The sequence below is a fragment of the Manacus vitellinus genome, unplaced genomic scaffold, assembly GCF_001715985.3.
Source record: "Manacus vitellinus isolate BGI_N305 unplaced genomic scaffold, ASM171598v3 scaffold_41_pilon, whole genome shotgun sequence".
Classification (NCBI taxonomy): domain Eukaryota; kingdom Metazoa; phylum Chordata; class Aves; order Passeriformes; family Pipridae; genus Manacus; species Manacus vitellinus.
In genome coordinates this window covers 3,638,459-3,658,736 of record NW_021940545.1, presented here as the reverse complement: position 1 = coordinate 3,658,736, position 20,278 = coordinate 3,638,459, and the positions used below count along the sequence as shown (strand labels likewise).

Below are 20,278 nucleotides of genomic sequence, written 5' to 3'. Positions count from 1 at the left end.
AGCATCAGCGTGAGTGCCCCCCCCCCTCCCCAGCCCCCTCCCCACGCATGAGGGTCCCTGGTTGACTGTATTTATCTCTGCATAAAAAGGGGACACTGTCAACTCCCTGACCTTGCTGGCTTCAGGGCAGAGAGGGTTTGGCCATGGCAGTCAGCCCCTTGCAGAACTGTCCCACGTTTGGAGAGGAGGCCTTGGGGAGAGCTGCTGTGGGTCTGCAGAGAGCAGGTCTCCCTGGCAGTCACCTCCTGCCCCCCTGGGTGCAGAAACACAGTTGGCTGTCACAGGGGCCAGCCTGGTTCAGAGGGCGAAGCCCAGGATGGAAAGGAGCTGAAATCCTGTCCACAAGCACCAATTTGCTGTTGGTGCAGCAGGAAGAGGCGAGGAGAGGGTGGGGAGGGGAGAACCTGCCCCCAAGGTGTGTGGGTGGAGCAGGGCCACCCCTGTGACAGTGTCCCCTTTGCCTTGGCTGTAGTTCTCTGCTTTCCATGTGCTTGGGCCCCTGCCATAAAGCCATCCCTGTGCTGAAAATCTACATCTGTGCTGAACAGGCAACTCCCCACGAGGGTGGGAGTACCCCAACCGAAAAACAAACCCCAAATTAGGATTTATGTGCAGCCACTGCCCAGCTCAGCAAATCTCTCTCCTGCCCCTGGTCTACAAGACCATCTTGTTCGTATCTTGTCTTATAAAATCTGTGGGAAAACATTAGTGAGAAAAATAATTTGATTCCCTTCCCTGGGATAAACTTACATGTTTGTGGCTGTGCAGCAACAGCCACCACTGTGGATATCTGTGACTGCATCTGTGTGCCCCAAGGCTTCCAAAAACCCAGGAGAGGTCAGGAAGGGTCACAGGGACAAAAAAAAAAAAAAAGAGAGAAAAGAGAAAAGGGACCATCAGTGGGTGGCAGGACAGAGCTTGGGGGTGTCCATGGTGTGAGGCATCTGAAGGTTTCTCTCATAAGCATTTGCTCTGTGAGTCAGTCAGGGGGTAGAGCTGCACTGAAAAGTATTTGTAGTTGTTCTGGGGGATAATTCCAGACTCTCGTGAGCAGCCCCATGAGGAAGAGGGGCAGTGGGGCTGCCCTGTGCAGAGTCCCAGGCCCCACAGAGATTGGTTGAGCTGGAGGCTGCTTGTGTGAATGTTCAATAAATGCTTTTTCATCTTGCCCAGCCAGGCAGATTAGGTGACATGTGAGGCCCTCCATCTCCACCCTGTCCAACAGCAGGATTTTCCCACCTTCTGAGTGGCAGCTGGAAGTTCCCAGTGTGGAAATGTTGCCAGCTGTAGCAGCTCTGTTGTCTCCAGTGGGCACTGAAAGGGCAGGGAACACAAGGGTGAGTCATTGGTCTCATGTAAACTCTCATCCTCACAACTGGGTGACAAAGTGGCTTCTAAAACCCTCTCAAGCTCCCAATTTCCAATTAGGGAAAGGTGATATATGTAGGAGTGACCAACCTGCTGCTTTCTCCCAACCTGCCTCCAATTTCCATGACCAAGTGCTAAACACAACATGTCCCACAGAAGACTCACATGGGAAGGAGTGTGGATGAAGACAGGTTATCAAAAAGACATTTAAGACTGTGAAAGCAAGGTACAATTGGGGAAAAAACTAGAGAGTAACATGTATTTATGACTATTTATTTAATTTAATGCTGCTGACTACTGTACTGCTCCCTGACTTTTTGCCAGGGAGGCTGCTGAAATGGCTGCTCTACAATGACACTGAGGTGCTAGTGCCTGGGAAGGGCATTCTGTGGCTCATTTTGGGACAGGAGGGCCCTGACTCCCCACTGTGACTTGCCAGACTGTCCCAGAGTCCTGTTTCCCCCATTACTCACTCCCACAATTGCTAAGCACAGAAAATTCCCCTGCTGCCCATCTTCCCCCTTTTTCTAGACTTTAATTTCAAGCACCAGGCAAGAGGACAGAGAGGAGGCCCTGTGGTTCACCTTGCCCATGCCAGGAAAAAAAAAGGAACATCCTGAAAGACACAGCTGGGATGTTGGGGTCTCTTCCACCTGGCTGGGAGGGGTTTGTGCCTGGGTGGATTTGATCAGTCAGGAGGCAGAGAAACCCTCCTGTCCCAGGGGGTGATGAGCAAGTGCTGCTGGTCAGGGTTGGTTTCTCACCAGTTTCACACTCTCTTTATAGTCAGGGAGGCAAGAAATCCATTCCCTCATCAGTGCATCCTTCCTCTGCATCCTTCCTTCCAGCTTTAGCCATGGCTTTAGGCTTGGGATGTTCCCTCTGACTCCCTCCTTCCCTCCCTCCCTCCCTCAGGCTGGGCCCCAGGGACAGCCTTGCACAAGCTCTGTTAAATTAATGTGAGGCTGCAGTGGCAGCTGTAACAATCTCAAGCACTAATATTTATTCTACCTGCACATCAGATTGGGTTTTTAACATCTGACATCTCTCCTGACACACAGCAACATTAAATCCTTTGTTCTGGGCACCCACCAGAACCTTGTACCTGCAGCATCCTTCAGAGGGAGGTTTGTCTTTGAGGTTCTTTTTCTCAAGATTTCTAGTTACTTTCTTTTTCCCACTTGGCTTGGAGTTGGATAGGATCCTTGATCTTTTATTGCCTCTTAATTTATCACAGTAATAATAAAAAAGGGGAAAAGCAAGGTCTTTTTCTCAAGGCAAAACCCACAATGGCACTAAAGGTGAGGGCTCAAACAAAGCTCAGATTAAAGGTGAGGGCTTAAACAAAACCTGGGGGTATTTTCACTTAGATGCCTTTGTGTAGAAAGCTGTGATAGGAATCACCTGCTCCTGATCAGTCCCAGCTGACAGGTTAATTCCTTCTGGAGCCATAGACAGTTTGGGACCATGATTGTATTTCCTGGAGAAATCAGCAATGCTTTTTAGGAGTGAGGTTGAGCAACCTGAATAATGTTCCAGGGGGTGGTACTTCCCTCAGCATCCCAGCCAAGTCATAGCTTGGCTTCCACTGTCAGGGTTTTGCTTCTGCACTTCATCTGTGCCAGAAATCCCACATTATTTTCGTGGCAGACACATTCCCCTGCCCAGCCCTCCCTCTGTCCTTCCCACCCTGCACATCTGCCAGGTGAGCACAGCTGGGGTTTGATTTGCAGGATAGGAACAATAAAAAAAAAAACAGGGGTTTTTAAAAAGGCATTTCTCCAGCCAGGCATGCAAACTAATGCCAGCAGGTAGGAGCCCAGTTCCTGCCAAGTGAGATGCTCCCTAGTGAGGGGGGGGAGAAGGGGGAGCAGGAGGCTTCAATCTGCCAGTTTGGGTATCTGTTTTTATGGGAGAAGGGACATAACTCACTAATACAACCTCACCTCTGATGAACACACACCTAATGCTTACCTTGAAGGAGCTGTTGGGGTTATGGCATCTGGGATGAGCTCAGGGTGGATTTGAGGCCTGGGTAACTGCCGTGCCATCAGGCATTCCAAATGTATCCAGTGCAGCACCTGTGTCTTGGGGAGGACCAAAAGACAGGTTATTCCAGGTGTAAGATGCCCAAGACAGGGGCAGTGCTGGGGCTGCACGTTCCACTTAGGAGAGAAAAAGGTACCTGCAGTGGTCAGGAGAGGAGTGAGCTGTGGATTTACAGGATAACCTTGTTTTTGGGTGCTCTGCTGATAACCCCAGGCATGCTTCAGTCACAAAACTTCGATATTACTTGATATTAGCATACACCAACTTCTGCATAAATCCTCTCTGGCTCCCTCATGTCTTTTGGGAGAAGAGGAAAAAGAAGAAGTCACGGGGCTTTGATCTCCCCTAACACACCTGAACTGCTGCTGACAGAGCCTGCATTTACACACAGCTCAGGCTGTGCCTGTCTGCTGGGTGACACCTGAGCCCTCTTGTCTGCTTTAGATCTAATAAAGACAAACCTCAGAGATATGCAACGTGCCTTTAGTGGAACATGAGCCTGTATTAAAAGGGGAAGGGTTTCAAAGCACAAAGCTTTGCTGGATTTGAAGCCCTGGCACAAAACTGGCTCTGAAATAATGATGCCTTGCATTGGCATATCTCCTCTAGGAAGGCTGGAATGCTGATTTTGGAATGCTGGTCTGTGTTCTTATCAGACAGACCCTGTTCAGTAGCTCATCTGGGTGTAGATGGGGACAGACTTTTCAGCCTGCTTGCCTCCTCAGCACTGTCCATGTGTCCTACATAAGAAACTTTTTCTTACCTTTATACAAGAAGGTAGAAATTTCTTTTCCAGGTAGTGACTGGAGACACTTTTGGTCTGGGTACTTGCTCAAGACCTTTTGGATTTGCTGCACTAACTAACTGTTCTAACCAGGAGCACTCTCTCAGCCAGTGTCTGCTTTTCCCAGTGAGGACAGAAACAAACCACTTCCTAATTCAGAGGTGGAACTTTCTGCTTCCACAGCATGCAGAAAAATCAGTCTGAAAATCGCTGTTTGAAGAACAGTGCCTGGCTCAGGGGGAAGCAATTCCATCCTGTTTTCCCAGCCAGCTGCTGTCATCCCACAGCTCTTGACAGATCCCTGCTCAACTCCAGGAGATCTCCTGGTGGGATCCCTGCCAGGGTTGCTGCCACGGCCACGTTTCATGGCACAGTCACGTGGACTCTCTGACTTAAGTCTTTTCAGCCAGTCTCAGCACTAGTTAAAACTCCTGGCAGGGGCTTGCTCAACGCAAAACTCGAAGCAGAGACTCTCAAACCAAAGCCCCCGAGGTGAGTGGCTCACAGAGCAGTGTCAGTGTGGTTCCTGTGCTGATGTCCCAGCCCGTCTTTCCCCGGACACGCTCTGCTCTCTGTGCTTCGCAGTCCCCACAGCACGAGTCTCTCTGTGCCATAATACCTTCCTTTTTCTAGATGTGCACACTGGCCAAATAATCTCCTCGTGTCTTGATGGACTGCTGGTTGAGGCCATTCCCTGATCTAGGCAGACAGCATGGGCTTATCCCTTAGCATGAGTACGTGGTGTGCCATGCCCTCCTCTCCCACGTTTTGCAGTGCTTGCTATGGCTTTTCCCTCTCCCCTCAAACCTCTGCTGCTGGACAATCATTCCCTGTGTCATAGATGGACTGACCTGGTGCTGTCCCTGCCTGCCTTTCCCTCCTGCAGTCTGTATGCTCTTTAAGTGAATGTGTTTTACTTTTTATTTTATTTTTTTTTTCAGTAGGGAAAAGGACTTCCTTCTGCTGAAGGAGTTATATTTGCACATGGCTCAGGGAGGTTCCTCCTCTGGCCGTTTCTGTTACCTCACTCATTTAGGCCAATTCCATTGCTAACGTTCAAGGCCACTTTCCCCATCCCAGACTCCCAGAATAGTTAGGGAATAAAACCAATGTGCAGCTCAGGTTCTAGAGCCACGTGGTCGTGTCTCCGTTTGGGAATTGGGATTCGGGAGAGCAACTGTTCCAAAACAGCAGCTTTCTCCAACGGGGACAGGGGTGGAGCTGTGTCATTCCCATCTCCACGAGCCCACCTCCCGTGGAATAGCACTTACAGGGCAGAGATGGAAGCACTGACCTGGCTCTGGACACGGAGGGAGGGAGGAGCAGCAGAGCAGCACAACCGCCCAGGAGTGGCCTCGCGGTGGCTGTGGCACCTCTGGGACGTCACCATTCCCGTGGCAGTTCGTCTCCCATCACTGGGATGTCACCATTCCCGTGGCAGTTCATCTCCAGGCCTGGATAAAGCTGCTAAAAACCTGGAACGTGTCCTCCCCGCCCGGCCCCCGCGCCCCTGAACCGCTGTAACTGCAGACTGACGAGGGAGTGGGTCCTGCACTTCCCTCCTGGAATTCACCACCAGAGCCTGGGAACAGGGGGGGGCTGGAGCACTGAGGTGAACTGTGGGGTGGGGAAAGCCCCCAGTGGGGTGGTTTTAGGCGTGGTGTGACTGTCGGGACCTTTGCGCTGTGCGCAAACCGCGGTGAAACGCTGCTGGAATGACCTGCTAGGACCTCTAGGAACTGTAAAGGCTCTGCAGCCAAACCTGGTGTAAGTAGCTAGTACATGGAAGTACGGTATCAATTAAAAACTCTTATCAACCAGACAGTGTGTGTCTTTGTTCTCTTTATTATCCTGCCTGTTCTGGAGTCTCTCCTGTCGTGCCCGAACACAGAGTCTTTGCAGAGACCAACCTTTACCACCAGCCTTGAAAAAACCCCAGTTTTTCACTTGTTACTCTGTGAGATTCTCCAGCAAAACTTTTTTTCTCCTGCCTACAACACCACATCTGTCTGCAGGAACTGGAAAAGTGAAAGATGTGTCCCAAAAACACAAAAAGCATCTCCAGGAGATGCCCGTGTGGGATACGGGGAGGTGCAGGACGAGGGGACGGCCCTTCTTTACCACCTGAGGTAGCTCTCAAGAAGTTCTTAGTTTACTCTTTTTTTGACTTAACCAGAGGGTTTTCAGTGCTTCACAGGGGCTGGGGAGCAGAGCTGAAGTGAGAGAGAAGTTTTGTGACCTTACCTAAAAAAAAACAAAATCAAATCTCCATGGGCTCATTGTCGTGGTCAGTGCTGGAAACTCTGGAGTTAAAATCTGCTCCCTCCTCTCTTGCTGTAGGTTTGGAGTTGGAATAATGCAGGCAAATCATTGTAGGGAAAATGATAACATCCAGCTGAACTTGAAGAGGGGCTGCTTTCCCCCCCCTTTTGGATATTAGGTTTTAGGGAACTGGTGCCCAGACTACAAGTGGAAAGTGTGCTCCAGTTGCCAGACTTGGCTCTGGATTTGGGAGCAATCCTACTGCACTGTAGTAGTTTACTAGACACCCACTCTAAAAAAAGGGTTGTTGAACAGCTGCCAGTTAGAAATCTGGCCTGGGCCTGACTTACAAATGGAGTAATTTCCGTGATTTTTAGCAAACACATAAAAAGCAGCAGAACAAAGCAGAGGGAATTCCATAGGTGGGAAGCATGCCTGGAGTCACAAGCACTTTGGAACTACTTGGAAGCATCAGTGTAGCAAAATTTGTCAACTCTAGCAAGCAGTACAGGCTCCATTGCAGCAGGGATGTAACATCTGCCATAGGACAAACCCAAACCTCCCCCACTTTAAGGTACAATTCCACCCTGGCCAATCTTTCTGCCTTTTTCCCCCCTTCCAGTCCCACTTGTTGAGCTCAACTGATCTACATGGGAGGCCAGAAAACAAACTTTACTCTGCTTAACCCTCTGAAAAGGTAAGTTTGCACAGGAAAGAGGGAATTTAGAGCGTGATTCCTGGGCAGCAGGGGGTCATTTAGAATGAATGCTGACTATTCAAACCAGTGAGCAATTAGCACAAGAATTAGGACTAACTGGGAAAAATGGGTGTTTTCTGTCTGTCCCTCTAGATGGTGCTGTGCTGTAGCATGAGAGAAGAATGTAAAATGTACAACCATTTCACTAAGGTGTTGTCCTCCTGTGAGGGCTTTGCCTCCTGGTTATTTCTCTTGCATGAGGCTGCCTTCCTTCCCGGGGTTTCCCAGAAGGAGGTGGATCCCATACCTTGTCCTACTTGCCTGGTTGCTGTTGCAGGACGTGGCTCCACAGGTTACTCCTACCACTGTGTGTCTGTGTACTCCAGGAGTAAACCTGCTGTGCAAGGCAGATGGAAGGAGCTGAGAATATTGACACTTGCTAAATGAAAGGAGGGACACAGGGGATTCTCATACTTACATCATCCTGCCTCCCAAAGCAGGAATATTTCAGGATCTGTTCTCAATTCCCTCCAGAATCAGGTGCCTCCAGGCACAGGGGCCCATCCTTCCTACTGTGCATTTTTAACTATTTTAGTGCATTACAGTCCCACCCTACTCTGCCTGTGCATGGGCAGCTCAAAGTCCAGACCAATTTACCAAGCAGCTAATTAAATAAATTCTTCCTGTTTTGACACCAGTAAGACTGTTTAGTCTGCAATACGTGGTGGAACATCACCCTAAAATGCCCTCATCCCCAGTCCTGCAGGTCAGAGTGACATGACATCCATACCCTTTACCTCTGCAATGGAGAACTAGCATATTTAGCAAATAAAGGTGGTGGTGACAGCAGCTAAGGAATGACAGGTAACATTTACAAAGCCATTGAGGTGATGATGGAACTGAAACTTGGGAAGGAGCCGTGCTGCCCACACCCCTGTGCCTTTTGCTCAGCATGCTTCAACAGAAGAGTCCTTTAGCAATGGGCTGGCAGCTCAGGATGGAGTCATGAGACCAAAGTCAAGGCTGTACAGAGTCCAAGGCAAATGGAAGAGAATTTACACTTCCCCGTGTTTCCTCCCGGCGGCGCAGAGCTCCCCTCAAACCTGGCTGGCATGATGTGGTCCTTCTGTCTTCAGAGCCCCTGCAAGGGAGAGAAGCCCTCTTGGACCTCACCAAAGTGAGGGTTGTGATGGGATTAGCACAGCAGCTGACGGGACAGGAGCAAGAATTTAAAAGGTTTTAATCCTTCCCAGCAGATGTTTCCTTTGGGGATGGAGCCCTTGCAGCCCTCGTGGGCACAGCTCCCCATCTGCAGGGGGTGCTGATGATTCCCAGCTCAACGGGAAGGGGCAGAGGAGGTGTAATTCCATCACAAAAGTGAATGTGTGTGTTGGTTTGGGGTTTAAAGTAGGATGATTACACCCACCACCTAAAGGCACCTGTGTTGCTTCTGAGGCCCAGAGGAGGAGCACAGCCGTGCTCCAGGAGTCTCCCATCCGCCTGTTCTCCAGCCCTACAGCACCTAACTCACTTCAGGGAGGCTGGAAGGTGGACACACAGAAGCAGTGACTGAGTTTCCTCATGCCCTACCTTGGTGCCGTTCATTCTGCTGTCTCCTCTCCGCTATTCCTCCACAGGCACGGCACAGTTTTCCTTGTTTTCTGATGGAATCGCAAGATAGTCTGTCCTGTAGTTGAAAGGGAAGGAGGAAAGCATAACCCCAAGTGCTACAGTGCAAAAGTCAGTTTGGGTCCATTCCCCTGGAGGTGTCTCTGAGGTGACAAACGTCACCTGTAGAAGATGCTCGGGGCGGGAAACTCCCCTTGGCATAGTCAGGAGCAAACACAGAGTCTTCCCTACTGGAAAATCCTACACATACAGCCTTCCTGCTATGTACAAAGAGCACCCTTATCCATGCCAAGTGTGGAGAAAGATGGGAACGGGCCAGTAAGAAACCAGCCCTTCCAGGAGAGCATCTCTGGGATACCACAGTGTGGCCACGCTCCCCACCTGCACTGTGGAAGTGCCTCTTGGTACTCCTAAACATTACAAGGATTTTTGGACACCCAACTAGACCATGCAATAGCAAGGTTCAGTTTTCTTGCAGTCTGATCTGGCCTGGGACACCTGAAGAACCCTGGCAAAACAACTGGGACCTCCAGAGGTTCCACACTTACGCGTTTTCCTGGGCAGCCTCCTCTGCCTTGGAGACTTTCCTGTAGCAATAGACCATTTCTATCAGCAGCCACAGGGTGAGGAAGACCAGCAGAATATACATCATAATTTCTGAGATGACAGAGGTGAAGTCTTCTCCAGCTGTTCAAGAAAATGAAACAGTCTCTGATCGTGGGAGCACAGCAGCTCCATGGACACGTCCCACCCTTGTGTCATCCTTCCTAGATGAAGATATCTCCTTGCCAGAGATACCCAGGTGCCACTAGGCTGTGAGGGGGTAAAAGAGAGGGACCAGGAGAGGCTGCCAACAGCAGCAATCCCACCGGGTGTCTCCAGGGGGATCAGACATGATGTGATCCTCACATTCTGTGCCACCCCCACATCCACAGGGATTGCTCACCCTTGGCCTGTCTCATCCTCACGCTCTGTTTCCTCCCTGTTTCCTCCCTGTGTCCTACTCGCTGGTGCTACTTGAGATCAAAACACGGAGATGCTTGTGGGGAAGAGGGAGGGGAACACCCAGCAGGAAAACAGGAGGGCTGAAAGCTCCCGCCCCTCTCTGAAAGAACAGCAGAATTCCCACTGTTCTCTGGCAAGCCGGGGTTCCAGGCTGAACCGAGCAAACCCAAGAGGAACAGAAAGACTCAGGAGCACCGGGGAGGGAAGGAGGGTGGAAGCAGGAGAGTGATATCAAAATGGAGAATGAGCCGTTCCCGCAGGGAGGGGGCGGCAGCAAGGAACGCTGCGGCTCCCTGGGAAAGGCGGTGCTGTAGCATCCCGGAGCCGCCGCAGGAGGAGCTGGAAACCCCTGCTCGCGCCTGCCCAGCTGTGCCCAGCTGTGCCCCGGCCTGCCAGGCTGGCTGTGCCTCCCCACGCTCACACACAGCCCTGTTTGCAGCCAGCAAACAGCGGGCAGGTCCGTCCTGCTGAGCCCCGGCAAGCACAGACAGTGTGGCAGCTCAGCCACCCTCTCCTGCACTGCCACGACAAACCCCATCCCTGGAGGACAACACCCACGGCCAGAGGGGGCACAACATCCTCCCTGCCAGCCCGTCCTACCCTCCTCCACCACGGTGAGGTGGATGAGCCGGGAGCTGGTGAAGAGGGGCCGGTGGATCTCGAACTCGAACTCCCGGGTGATGTTACAGGTGTAGATGCCAGAGTCGTTCAGGGTCACGTTTACCACGGTGATGGACACGTCCTGCATGTCTTTGCTCCCGTTCCACTGTATCCGACCGCTGAAGCGGGTCTGGAATTCTTGGTTGGTTTTCCTGTGCTCGTAGATCTGTGAGGGAACGTGAAAGGCAACTCTGGTTAATCACTGACGGGAACAGCATCCCCCTCTAGCTACACCCGTGGATGTTCTGGGCTCCCTTAGTAACAGCAGCTATTCATATTCCATCATCCTTTCCCTCAAAATATCAGATGACTTTAGAAAAGACAGAGAATTGAATTATCTGAAAACTGGCATCTCCATCACTGGGGCAGAAAAACTGAGGCACACAAAATCACTGACACATGTGGACAGTGGCACGAAAAAGCAGCAATGGAACTAAAAACTGGGATCCTGCAAGTCTTTGTGCCTGTCAGCCACTGCATGTAAGATCATCTTGAGAAAGAACCACAGAATATTTACAGCAAAGACAAACAGTCATTTTCAGGAAGCCCTGGGATATTGGGCTGAGGTGAAGGATAAAAATGACAGTGGGATATTCTGGCTGACCACAGTCCCCATCACTACACTGCCTGTCCCAGCTCACCTCCATTGGCATTCTTTGGGTTGCCACTGGTAAATAAATCACTCTGAAAGTGAATCCCCATCCCCACTCCCTTAGCGTGGTCCCTTTAGTTGTCAGACAGAAGAATATTTGTCATCTTGCCTGGCCCTGCTCAGACAAGATGAAATGCAGCCACTGATCTAATGCTCCATACTCAGATAAAATAGCTAGAAAGAAATGTGCACTCAGCTTTATCTCCATTTCACCATCCTTTCTTGCATCCCAGTTGCCCCCATCTGTGCAATTTCCATTTTGATTCACTCTGGAAATGGATTTTACCTTTTCCTGACAGGGATCCAAAAACAAGCCCCAGAGATCCTCCCACAGTCAGGACCACACTGCTTTCCCTGAGGCAAAATAAAGTAAATCCTGTCCTGCACTTTCCCTGGAGGCCAGTTTACCTTCCAAGATAACAGCTTTGGGATTCAGAAGAGACTCAGAACTGGCCAAGGGTACCAAGTGTCACTCCATACTTCTGCTTCCCTTCTTGATATCCTTAGATACTGGACTTGAGGTATTCAAGGAATGAACTGGAAACTGGCATTCATGTATCCATGACCCAAATGTTTGAACTCTGGAACAGATTCTAGCTTTTCTTGCCATGGGTTCATGCTGTGCCCAAGTGTGAAAATGGGCTAAGCAAGGAAAAGACACTTTAGTTGCTGTTCAAAATTGGTGCTGGGTGAAAATGCTGCAGAAATTGTGAAGACCTGCAGCTCAGAGCTGAACTCCAAGCTCACCTCTCTGCCAAGCTACAAAAGCAGTCCATGGGGCATTTCTATAGACCTGGAATCAGAATGTGGCAGAAAGGTTTTGTTCATATCTGGGTCTCTCTCCCTCCCTTGCACAGTCCTCCTTGGGGATCCTGCCCCAGGACAAACTTACACCCCCACAAATACCTCTTGGCTTCTCCCACACGGGTTCACTGGGCTGTGTTTCACTGTAAGACCTATGAAAACAAGTTCCCAAACATACATACGAGCTCATCCTTTCCACCCTCGGGCCTGTAGTACCATTCCACCACCGTGCTGGCCGTGACCTCTTCCCTCTTCATGCAGGAGATGCAGAGCAGCTTCATGTCTGTTCCTTGGACAGCCTCTGTCTCAGATGGGACTTCAACACAGACTGCAGAACAAACACCAGCTGGGGGGAAAGGAGCAGCAGAGAAGTAGTGTTAAGATAGAATTAGAGAGACATCAGTCATCCACATCTTAGCATTTATGAACACATCATCATCCCTCATGGAAAATGGTTTGATTCATTACCAGCACCGTCTGACAACAGATTAAGTCTCAAATGTCAAATTTTACCAAGCTTCCTTCTCTGAGATATTAATAATTCATAATAAGTAACAGAGGCTGATCATTTCACACAGATTCACCTCTCCAGCATGTCCTTTGCCACAACTTTCATCCCTCCCCTCGTAATTAATGCCACTTTAAAGGCATTGTTCATTCCCTCCCATGCGTGCTGAGCATGCTCCTGTTCCAGCAGCAATTACAGTCTGGGGTGAGGGAAAGCCCAGAATTCCAGTGTGGAGGAACAGCTCGCTCTTTGTGCTAAGTTAAAAGGTCTGGATGCTTTAATCCATCAATGTGTTCAGAATCCATGAGGATTTGCCACCCTTCCTGTCTCTGGGCTTCCTGGGCAGTACTGGGAACCAAGGGGTTTGGACATGAGTGAATTTGGCAGCAGGAGGAGTTATTGATTTCACATGCATTCCTGCTCAAAATGCTTCCAATCAGGTCTGTGCTAATGCTGGAAACTCTCAGCTACTGCTCTTGCAAAGAAGGGGAAAATCGTTGCATGTGAAAGCACAGACTTGGGCAGGAAAGGATCGTTTCAGCACAACGTCTCAGCCCAAATCCCTGCTGACATTTGTCCCCTGGGCTAAACAATACTGGGCTCTGTCTGCCCAAGCCTGTCTCCAGAGCCCAGACGCTGACTTTGCTGGCTGCTCCCTCCTCCCCAGCCTCAGAGACACCATTAACCCGCTCTCTGGAGCACTGTATGATCCCGGGAACTATTCCTGGAAACAGCCCCATTCCAATTCTCCCGTACTACCAGCTCCATGAGTAGCACCAGCGTTCAGGGAGAAATAAGGAAAAGCTACAGGATCCTGCTTTATGCCAGTAAAATCAGATGCACACACACACACACATACACAGACATGCACCCAACACACAGGGCTGGAGGGACGTGCACATCAAAATGTGGCCGTGTTGGCAAGACCAACCCCCCTTCCCCTGTGGCAGTTGCAATTGCAATAAACTGATTTACTCCAGTTTGTACAGACTACACGGAAACTAAGCACCAACACACGGCTTAATGCTCTGCACACCCTCCCTGAAGGCGACTAAACGTTAAATTACACTGCAAATTTCCAAACAACAGCAAACAGCAGAGGACATGCACATGCTTTGTGCCGTGAGTCTCCTCAGCACCGAGGGCTTTTCTCTGCTCCTACCAACTCCGTCACATTCACACCAAAACTCTGCACGAACGTAATCCCCTTCTCTTGTCAACAAAACAAAGCAAAACAAATAAAGAGCCGCTGGGAAAGCGGCGTGAAGGGGAGCCCTGCTAGGAAATTTCAAGCAGCGTCCTTAGGAGGTGTGGGAATGGAAGCACCTACCCCAGAGCACCAGCACGAGCGAGGACGCCCAGAGCCTCGGCGGCAGCGCAGCCATTGTTCCGAGCGCTCAGCCTGGGCAGAGGCTCCTTCCCGAAGATGCTGCTCCGCTCCTCGCCAGCGGGCGCGGCTGCAACAGGATGTCGGCGTGGCGAGCGGCGAGCCGCGGGCGCGGCTGGGAGAGCGCGGGCGGAGGATTGGCGGTGGCCCGAGCCGCGGCGAGGGCAGGGCTTTGAGGGAGGCGGCGGGCCAGCACCACGGACAGAGCCCGGCCGAGACAGCTTCCACGCCGGGCTCCGCGGGGCCGGCCCTCTCGGGCGCTGCGGGGGGATGGATTTGCGCTGGTGGGCCGCGGGTGCAGGAGAGGTGAAGTGCGCGGCGCGGGCAGGGAGGCGGGAGGTTGCGGTGAGGATTGCCTGGAGTGGCAGCAGCAGCAGCGAAGCAGCAGCGGTGCCCCGCGCGGGGCGCGGGCCGCCGCTCGATCTTTGTTCCGCGCGGGATGCGGGGCGCGGATCCCGGGCGGAGAGGGAGGATGCCAGAGGATTGCTGGAGGCAAGGTCCTGGGGCGGGAGGAGGATGTCCATCCTGAGGATGCTGGTAGCAGCCCGGCGGAGTTTAGGTTTGGCATTCGGCCGATCGGCACAGGCATGCGCAGAACACATACACATACCGGCCCCGGGGCGTGCAGGGCTCCTCCCGCTCCCCGGGGCTCCAGTGACCCCTGGGCTGCCTCCCTCTCTCCTTGGCTAGAGGGGGGATATCACAGAATCACACTGGAATGGACCTTAAACACCACCCAGTTCCACCCCCTGCCACGGGCAGCGACACCTTCCACCAGACCAGGTTGCTCCAACATCCCACCTGGCTTTGAACACTTCCAGGGATGTGGCATCCACAACCTCCCTGGGTAACCTGTCACACCACCACACGGTAAAGAATTCCTCCCTAACACCCAACCTGAATTTCAATTTGCACCCCTCACTCCTTGTCCTGTCTCTGTGGCTCAGCACCACATATCAGCATCACTGTCCTGCCTCCAAAAAAAGCCAAGGGGGAAGGGTGGGGGGAGTTATCCCTGCAGGGTCACAGAAAGGCCTCTGCTGTAATAAGTTTAATACTAACATTTGCACGGCTCTGAAGGTCACAGTTGGAAATACTGGGAAATCCTCTCGCCTCATGTTCCAGCCTGATTCCCGGGAGTTTAATGCCAGCAGCAGGCTGGGCTTTCTCTCCTTGGACCGTGGCCACCATGCCCCGGAGGGTTCCTCCAACTTTGAAGGTCACAGTGGACAGAGAGGGGGAAATGAAGTGCTTTTTAAATGCGCTCCCTCTTTCTAAAGCATCTGCAGCTCGATACACAGCACAATTAAACCTGACCACCCCCACGGGGGAACGACATGGGAGCCACTGGCAGTGCCAAAACTCAGAGTGCAGATGGCCAGACCCACCCAAACAGGGGCATTTGGAGCCAGCAGAAAGCACCAGGTTCAGCTGCACACGGGCTCTCAGCTGGGCACCCAGTGCTGGTGGTGTCACTGTCCCAGCCCTGGGGGGGCACGGGGGCTGAGGGCACACACTTGCACTCAGGCCCCTGCACTGCTTGAGCAGAGCAGGCACAGAACAAAGCCAGCACTTTTCCTAGACATCACCTAATTGTGTTTGTATCAGCAGGCTGCATTCATCATCTGCCAAGAGCCACACACAGCCACTGCCTCCACGTCACCCTTCACAGGCTCCTGTGACGGCTCCAAGTAATTCCCAGCTAAGGACATCCTCCTCATTCCTTGCTCTGCTTCACTGTGCTGACAGCACAGGTTACTCTGCCCTGTTCCAACCCACAGCTGCTGTGAGCCCTGAAACCTTTGCAGCCCAAAATAGTCCAGCAGGGACCAACCACAGCCACGGCAGCCCCTACATGCTGGCTGGCAGGTCTCACTGTCCCTCTGCTCCCAGCCTTCCTTCTTTCCTTCCTTCCTTCTTTCCTTCCCTCCTTCCTTCTTTCCTTCTCTTCCTTCCTTCTTTTCTTCCTTCTTTCCCTCCTTCCTTCTTTCTTTCCTTGCTTTCCTTCCTTCTTTCTCTCCTTCCTTCTTCCTTCCCTTCCTTCTTTCCTTCCTTCCTTTCCTTCCTTCCTTCCTTCCTTCCTTTCCTTCCTTCCTTTCCTTCCTTTATTTCCTTCCTTCCTTCTTCCTTTCCTTCCTTCCCTTCCTTCTTTCCCTCCTTCTTTTCCTCCTTCATTCCTTCTTTCCTTCCTTCCTTCCTTTCCTCCCTTTCCTTCCTTCCTTCTTTCCTTCCTTCCTTCCTTTCCTCCCTTTCCTTCCTTCCCTCTTTCCTTCCCTTCCTTCCTTTCTTTCCTTCCTTCTTTCTTTATTTGTCCTCCTACCAGCAAAATTCTCAAAGAAAACACCTATTTAATGCGTCTCCAGGAGCCAGGTATGACTGAGAAGACAAACAACTTGCAATTTGCAGATGCCAGCAACAGACTTCCAGTTCCCCTTAGAAACCATCCATCATGGATGTCCAAACCTTAAAATCTGACTTTTCTCCACGGGAAGATGAAACAGCAGCCACAACAGCCAGAGCTGATGGAAGGATCTAGTTTAATGTAGCCACTAAAGTATTTTCTTTTCTCCCACTGCACCCTCCCTGTATTCACAGCTCCACAAAGGGAAGGGCAGGTTAAGCCTCAGGATTTGCTCCCAGCCCTTCTGGAACAATCCAGCCCATGTGTGGTGGATGAGTGCTGATGGTGGGGTTTTACAGGCACAGGAGCCACTGGACAATGTCCCTGCCTGTCCAGTCTGACAACCACCTGTTTCACAAAGGACCGTGGAAGTCACATCTATTCCCAGGAAGCCCTGCCAGCAAACCCAGGGCAGGGATCAGCAGAGCTGCACTGTTTGTGCTCCTGCTGCTCTAATTACATCTATCACAGAGAATCCTGCCAGGGAGCAGAGAGAGGGTCCAAGAGGATTAAGAGGAAGCAGCAGCTTTACAGCACTGACTTGGTCAGAGCCACTGACTGACCCCTCAACCCTTTCTGCTCCTGCTTCAGCTTTGCAGAGCTCAGGTAGAAACAGAAACCTTTTCTCTCTAACCCCAGGCACTCCAGAACTCACCTGCCAAGCAATTTAAATTACAAACATCTTAAAAAAGCAATGAGAATCACTCAGGTACCAACCTCAAGCAGTTCATGCTAGACCAGTGTAGTAGCTGCTATTTAAAGAAGGGAAACTGGGCCCTGAGGTGAAAAAAAAACCCTCTGGTGAAACTGGCCTTGGATTTGGGTGGATTTTAACCTGAGGAGTTACAGGTCAGGGAGATCACACCCTCTTCTCCAGTTCTGGAGAAGTTTATTCTTCACCTGGGATTCCTTATCTAGAGCATCTTTCATGTACCACAGACGAGATCAAAGGTGATTTGAAATAAATACCTGTGGTTTATTAACCTGCCACAACCTGTGCTGGCTTTTGTTTTCAAAGAAAACTTCTCTCTACTCTTTCAGAGACACTGTTTGCATTTAGAACGAAAGAATAACACAGTTTCATTCTTGCTGTAATCTGGGCTTAGCTGGGAACTACTCCAATGTCTGTTTAGAACAAGCAACAAACACCTCCCGACCCTCTTCAGGAAAACTTGCAAGTAAAAGGGATGTTGCACTGGGAGCCCGTTTGAACTGGGAGCTGCACAAGGGATGGAGAGCAGGGATTGTTCCAAGCACATCCCACGGGATGTGCTGCTCCTTCCTGCCCCGACACAGCCCCGATGCCTCCGGGTGGGAGCCCTCAGCCATCCTGGCACTCCAGGGGAAATGGGGAAGGGGATGGAATGTCAGAGAGAGAGAAAGAGAGGGAGATCTTGACTGTAGGAAGAGAAATCTCCGCGAGAGGCAGCCCAACTTATCATGCGGGGGTTGCCATGGCAACCCACCCAGTTAATGCTTCGCAGGAGGAAAAAAAAAAAAGAGAAAAGGCTGAAAAGGCTGGCACTTGTGCACAGGCACAACAAGGAGAGGAGATAAAAATAATTTCAGCACCCTGCCCCCACTAATCCCTCACTGCCACGGTCCCCGGGGCTGGGATTTGGGAGTGGGAACGCAGCCCTGCGTGTCTGGGCTCCCTGGCACAGCCGCCCCGGCGGCTCCCTCTGCCATCCCCATCACATCAGCCTCGGTGCCAACGTCCTCTCCACTGAACAGCAGCACGGCCCGGCCCCTGCACAGCCCCTCCTCGCTGCCAGGAGCCAGCACACACCCACCACCGGCTCCCAGACGGCCACCCCAGCCCTCCCGGCCACCAAAAACAGGAGGAGAGAGCCTGAAAACCCAGAGACCCCCTCCACACTTCTCACTGCTGCTCCCCCAGAGCTGCCTCCAGCCAGTCTGAAACGAGCAGTGCTCTGCAGAGAAGTCATCCGGGATAATGGATGCCAATTTAGAGATGTTGAATGTAATGGATGTAGGCACCCTTCCCACGCACTCCCAAATCCAGGCAGCAGAAATCTGTAGCACGGGGAGGCTTCTCTGGTTGCCTTCACAGGGTGCCTGGGGGGTTATAAAGGCTCATTCAGTTCTCTCTTTCCACACCCAGGTTTTAAAATGCGTTCCTCGTGTACCTGCCAGCACCTGGATCCTCTGAATATCCGAAACTACAGACAGCTCCAGCTGTGCCCTTCCCACACCTGTGCACCTCCACTTCCAGCTGATGCACAGTTCCCAATGCTGGGAACAGCTCTGCAGTCTTCAGGTGGACCCAGCCCCCCTCCTCACCCACCCCATCCCCAATATTCCAAATGATAGTTCCCCATTAATACCTTAAGCTGCACCTGGAGTGACTCTGCTGTCTTACATGTTCTCCCTACACCAACACCTGCCTGCATTAGCACTGCATCCTTTTTTTTGCCAGATCCATCTCCCCACGCAGTGTAACAAAGTGGGATTCTCCATCATTCCTGAAAAACCTGCTCCATCCCGACCAACAGCCCTGTTTTCTGTCACACACACGCTGCAGGACCTCTCTCCACTACTCACAGATGGTGCATGGTCTTGATTTACTACTCTCCCTTTCTGCTTTCCCTGAGGGCCCACAAGGCCCAGTCCCTTTGCCATCCTTATGTCCCAGAGAAAACCCAGGCTGTTCTAATTTATCCTCGGCTCTGACAACTGTTTTCCTGCCAGGACAAAGAATAAGGACTGGATTTTAGAGAGTCCTCCCCTCTGTGAACAAGAAGTGCCCCAGCAAGGACACTGCCCAAGCTGCCTGTGAGCTTTTCCTGCCTTCCACAGCCCTGCTCCCTGCCAGGGAAATGCTTCCTTAAACGTGGAGCAGCCTCCCATCAGGCAGAGCCTGTGCATGCACAGAGGCCTGGCAGGGTCTGGGGACTGGGATCCCTTGGAGCAGCAAACAAGGCTGGGCTGAAAATTCCCTGCTCCACATCCAAGAAACACATGGGAGCTGCATTCCTGCACGTTGCTGACATGTGGCCATAAATTAAATAAACACTTTTTTTTTTTTTAATGCAGGCCATGTCTGGAGGTGTGTTATTGTACACACACATCCTGGAAATTCTGAGCCCTGCTGTCAGTCCAGGGGCTTTGGGGTATTGTTTTCTGGGACTCTGTGCCAATAACATCCAGCAGTGCATCTGCACGTAGGCAAGGCTTTGTGTGCTGGAACTGCAGGGCTGTTTTACCAATCCCAGCCTAATGAGGTGGCACTTTCACAGATATGCTTTTAAGACTCTCCTCAGCTCATTCACTTCAGCAGTGGATGAAAACCCATTAGTGTGTCAGATTGCCACACGTATTCATTCACATTTGCTCATTTAATTTCTGACTTCTCGCCGCTAGTAAAACAACACAAATGCATCAATTATTTTAGCTCGTGCATTTTTGGAGAGAAAAGCTTGTTCAGCAAATGTTGCTGCCTTACCTTGGCTGCTGCTTTCCTGAGACAGGAATAAGGTTGGATATCCTCCCAGCTGTCAGTGAACATGGACATACACCATTTCCAAGCCCCTTAGAAGACCAAGAGACTTTGTAATGGAGATATTGCTCTTGCAGAATCAAGTCTCCCGTCGTGAAACAGAATTTTTGGGGGTTTTGAGCCTTTATAATCCTGCATCTGCCATCTGTGGGTTTCCAACTTTGTCCTCCTAGTAGCACATTGTCATCATCTTTCATCTAAAATGACAAAGATGCATGTGATACATTAGACATCATACAAGAGAAAGGAGAAACAGTTTTTCAGCTTAAATATGACAGAATTGAAAGGTCACAGAATATGCTGAGCTGGAAGGGACCCACAGGGATCAGGGAGTCCAACTCTTGGCCCTGCCCAGGACCATCCCCAAGTCACACCCTGTGCCTGAGGTCTTTTGTCTTCTGACTGCAAGGAACATCTCCCTGCTCAAATTTAAAGGTGCTGTGTAAAACAGCAGAAGTCACACAGAGATTTGAACCCATAAAATGCCTCTTTCTTCCCCCCAAACCACCACTTTTCTTAGGGAATTCCTTGCTGGCACTTCAGCCCCCTAAG

At 51.2% G+C, this 20,278-nt stretch overlaps 2 protein-coding genes across 3 annotated transcripts in view; one reads left to right on the top strand and one right to left on the bottom strand.

Annotated features, from left to right (window-relative positions):
- GRAMD1B (GRAM domain containing 1B) overlaps nt 1-4,623 on the top strand; it is a 91,143-nt gene extending 86,520 nt beyond the window's left edge. The window contains exons 20-21 of the mRNA XM_029962058.1: nt 3,409-3,412; nt 4,608-4,623. Of these exons, the coding sequence (XP_029817918.1) occupies nt 3,409-3,412; nt 4,608-4,623 (20 nt within the window). The remainder of the gene's footprint in view (nt 1-3,408; nt 3,413-4,607) is intronic.
- A 1,407-nt stretch (nt 4,624-6,030) lies between these two features.
- On the bottom strand, nt 6,031-19,733 carry SCN3B (sodium voltage-gated channel beta subunit 3). 2 transcript variants are annotated; one of them, XM_018078644.1, is made up of 6 exons: nt 19,673-19,733; nt 12,093-12,256; nt 10,395-10,620; nt 9,338-9,476; nt 8,751-8,847; nt 6,031-8,301 (listed from the first exon to the last, which is right to left on the bottom strand). In XM_018078644.1, the coding sequence occupies exons 2-5, from the start codon at nt 12,189-12,191 to the stop codon at nt 8,784-8,786; spliced, it is 528 nt and encodes a 175-aa protein (XP_017934133.1). In that variant the 5' UTR covers nt 12,192-12,256; nt 19,673-19,733; the 3' UTR covers nt 6,031-8,301; nt 8,751-8,783. The 2 variants fall into 2 exon arrangements, with proteins under 2 accessions (XP_017934133.1, XP_008923237.2); XM_008924989.2 differs by lacking the exon at nt 19,673-19,733 and adding an exon at nt 13,749-13,852.
- Nucleotides 19,734-20,278: the final 545 nt, after the last annotated feature.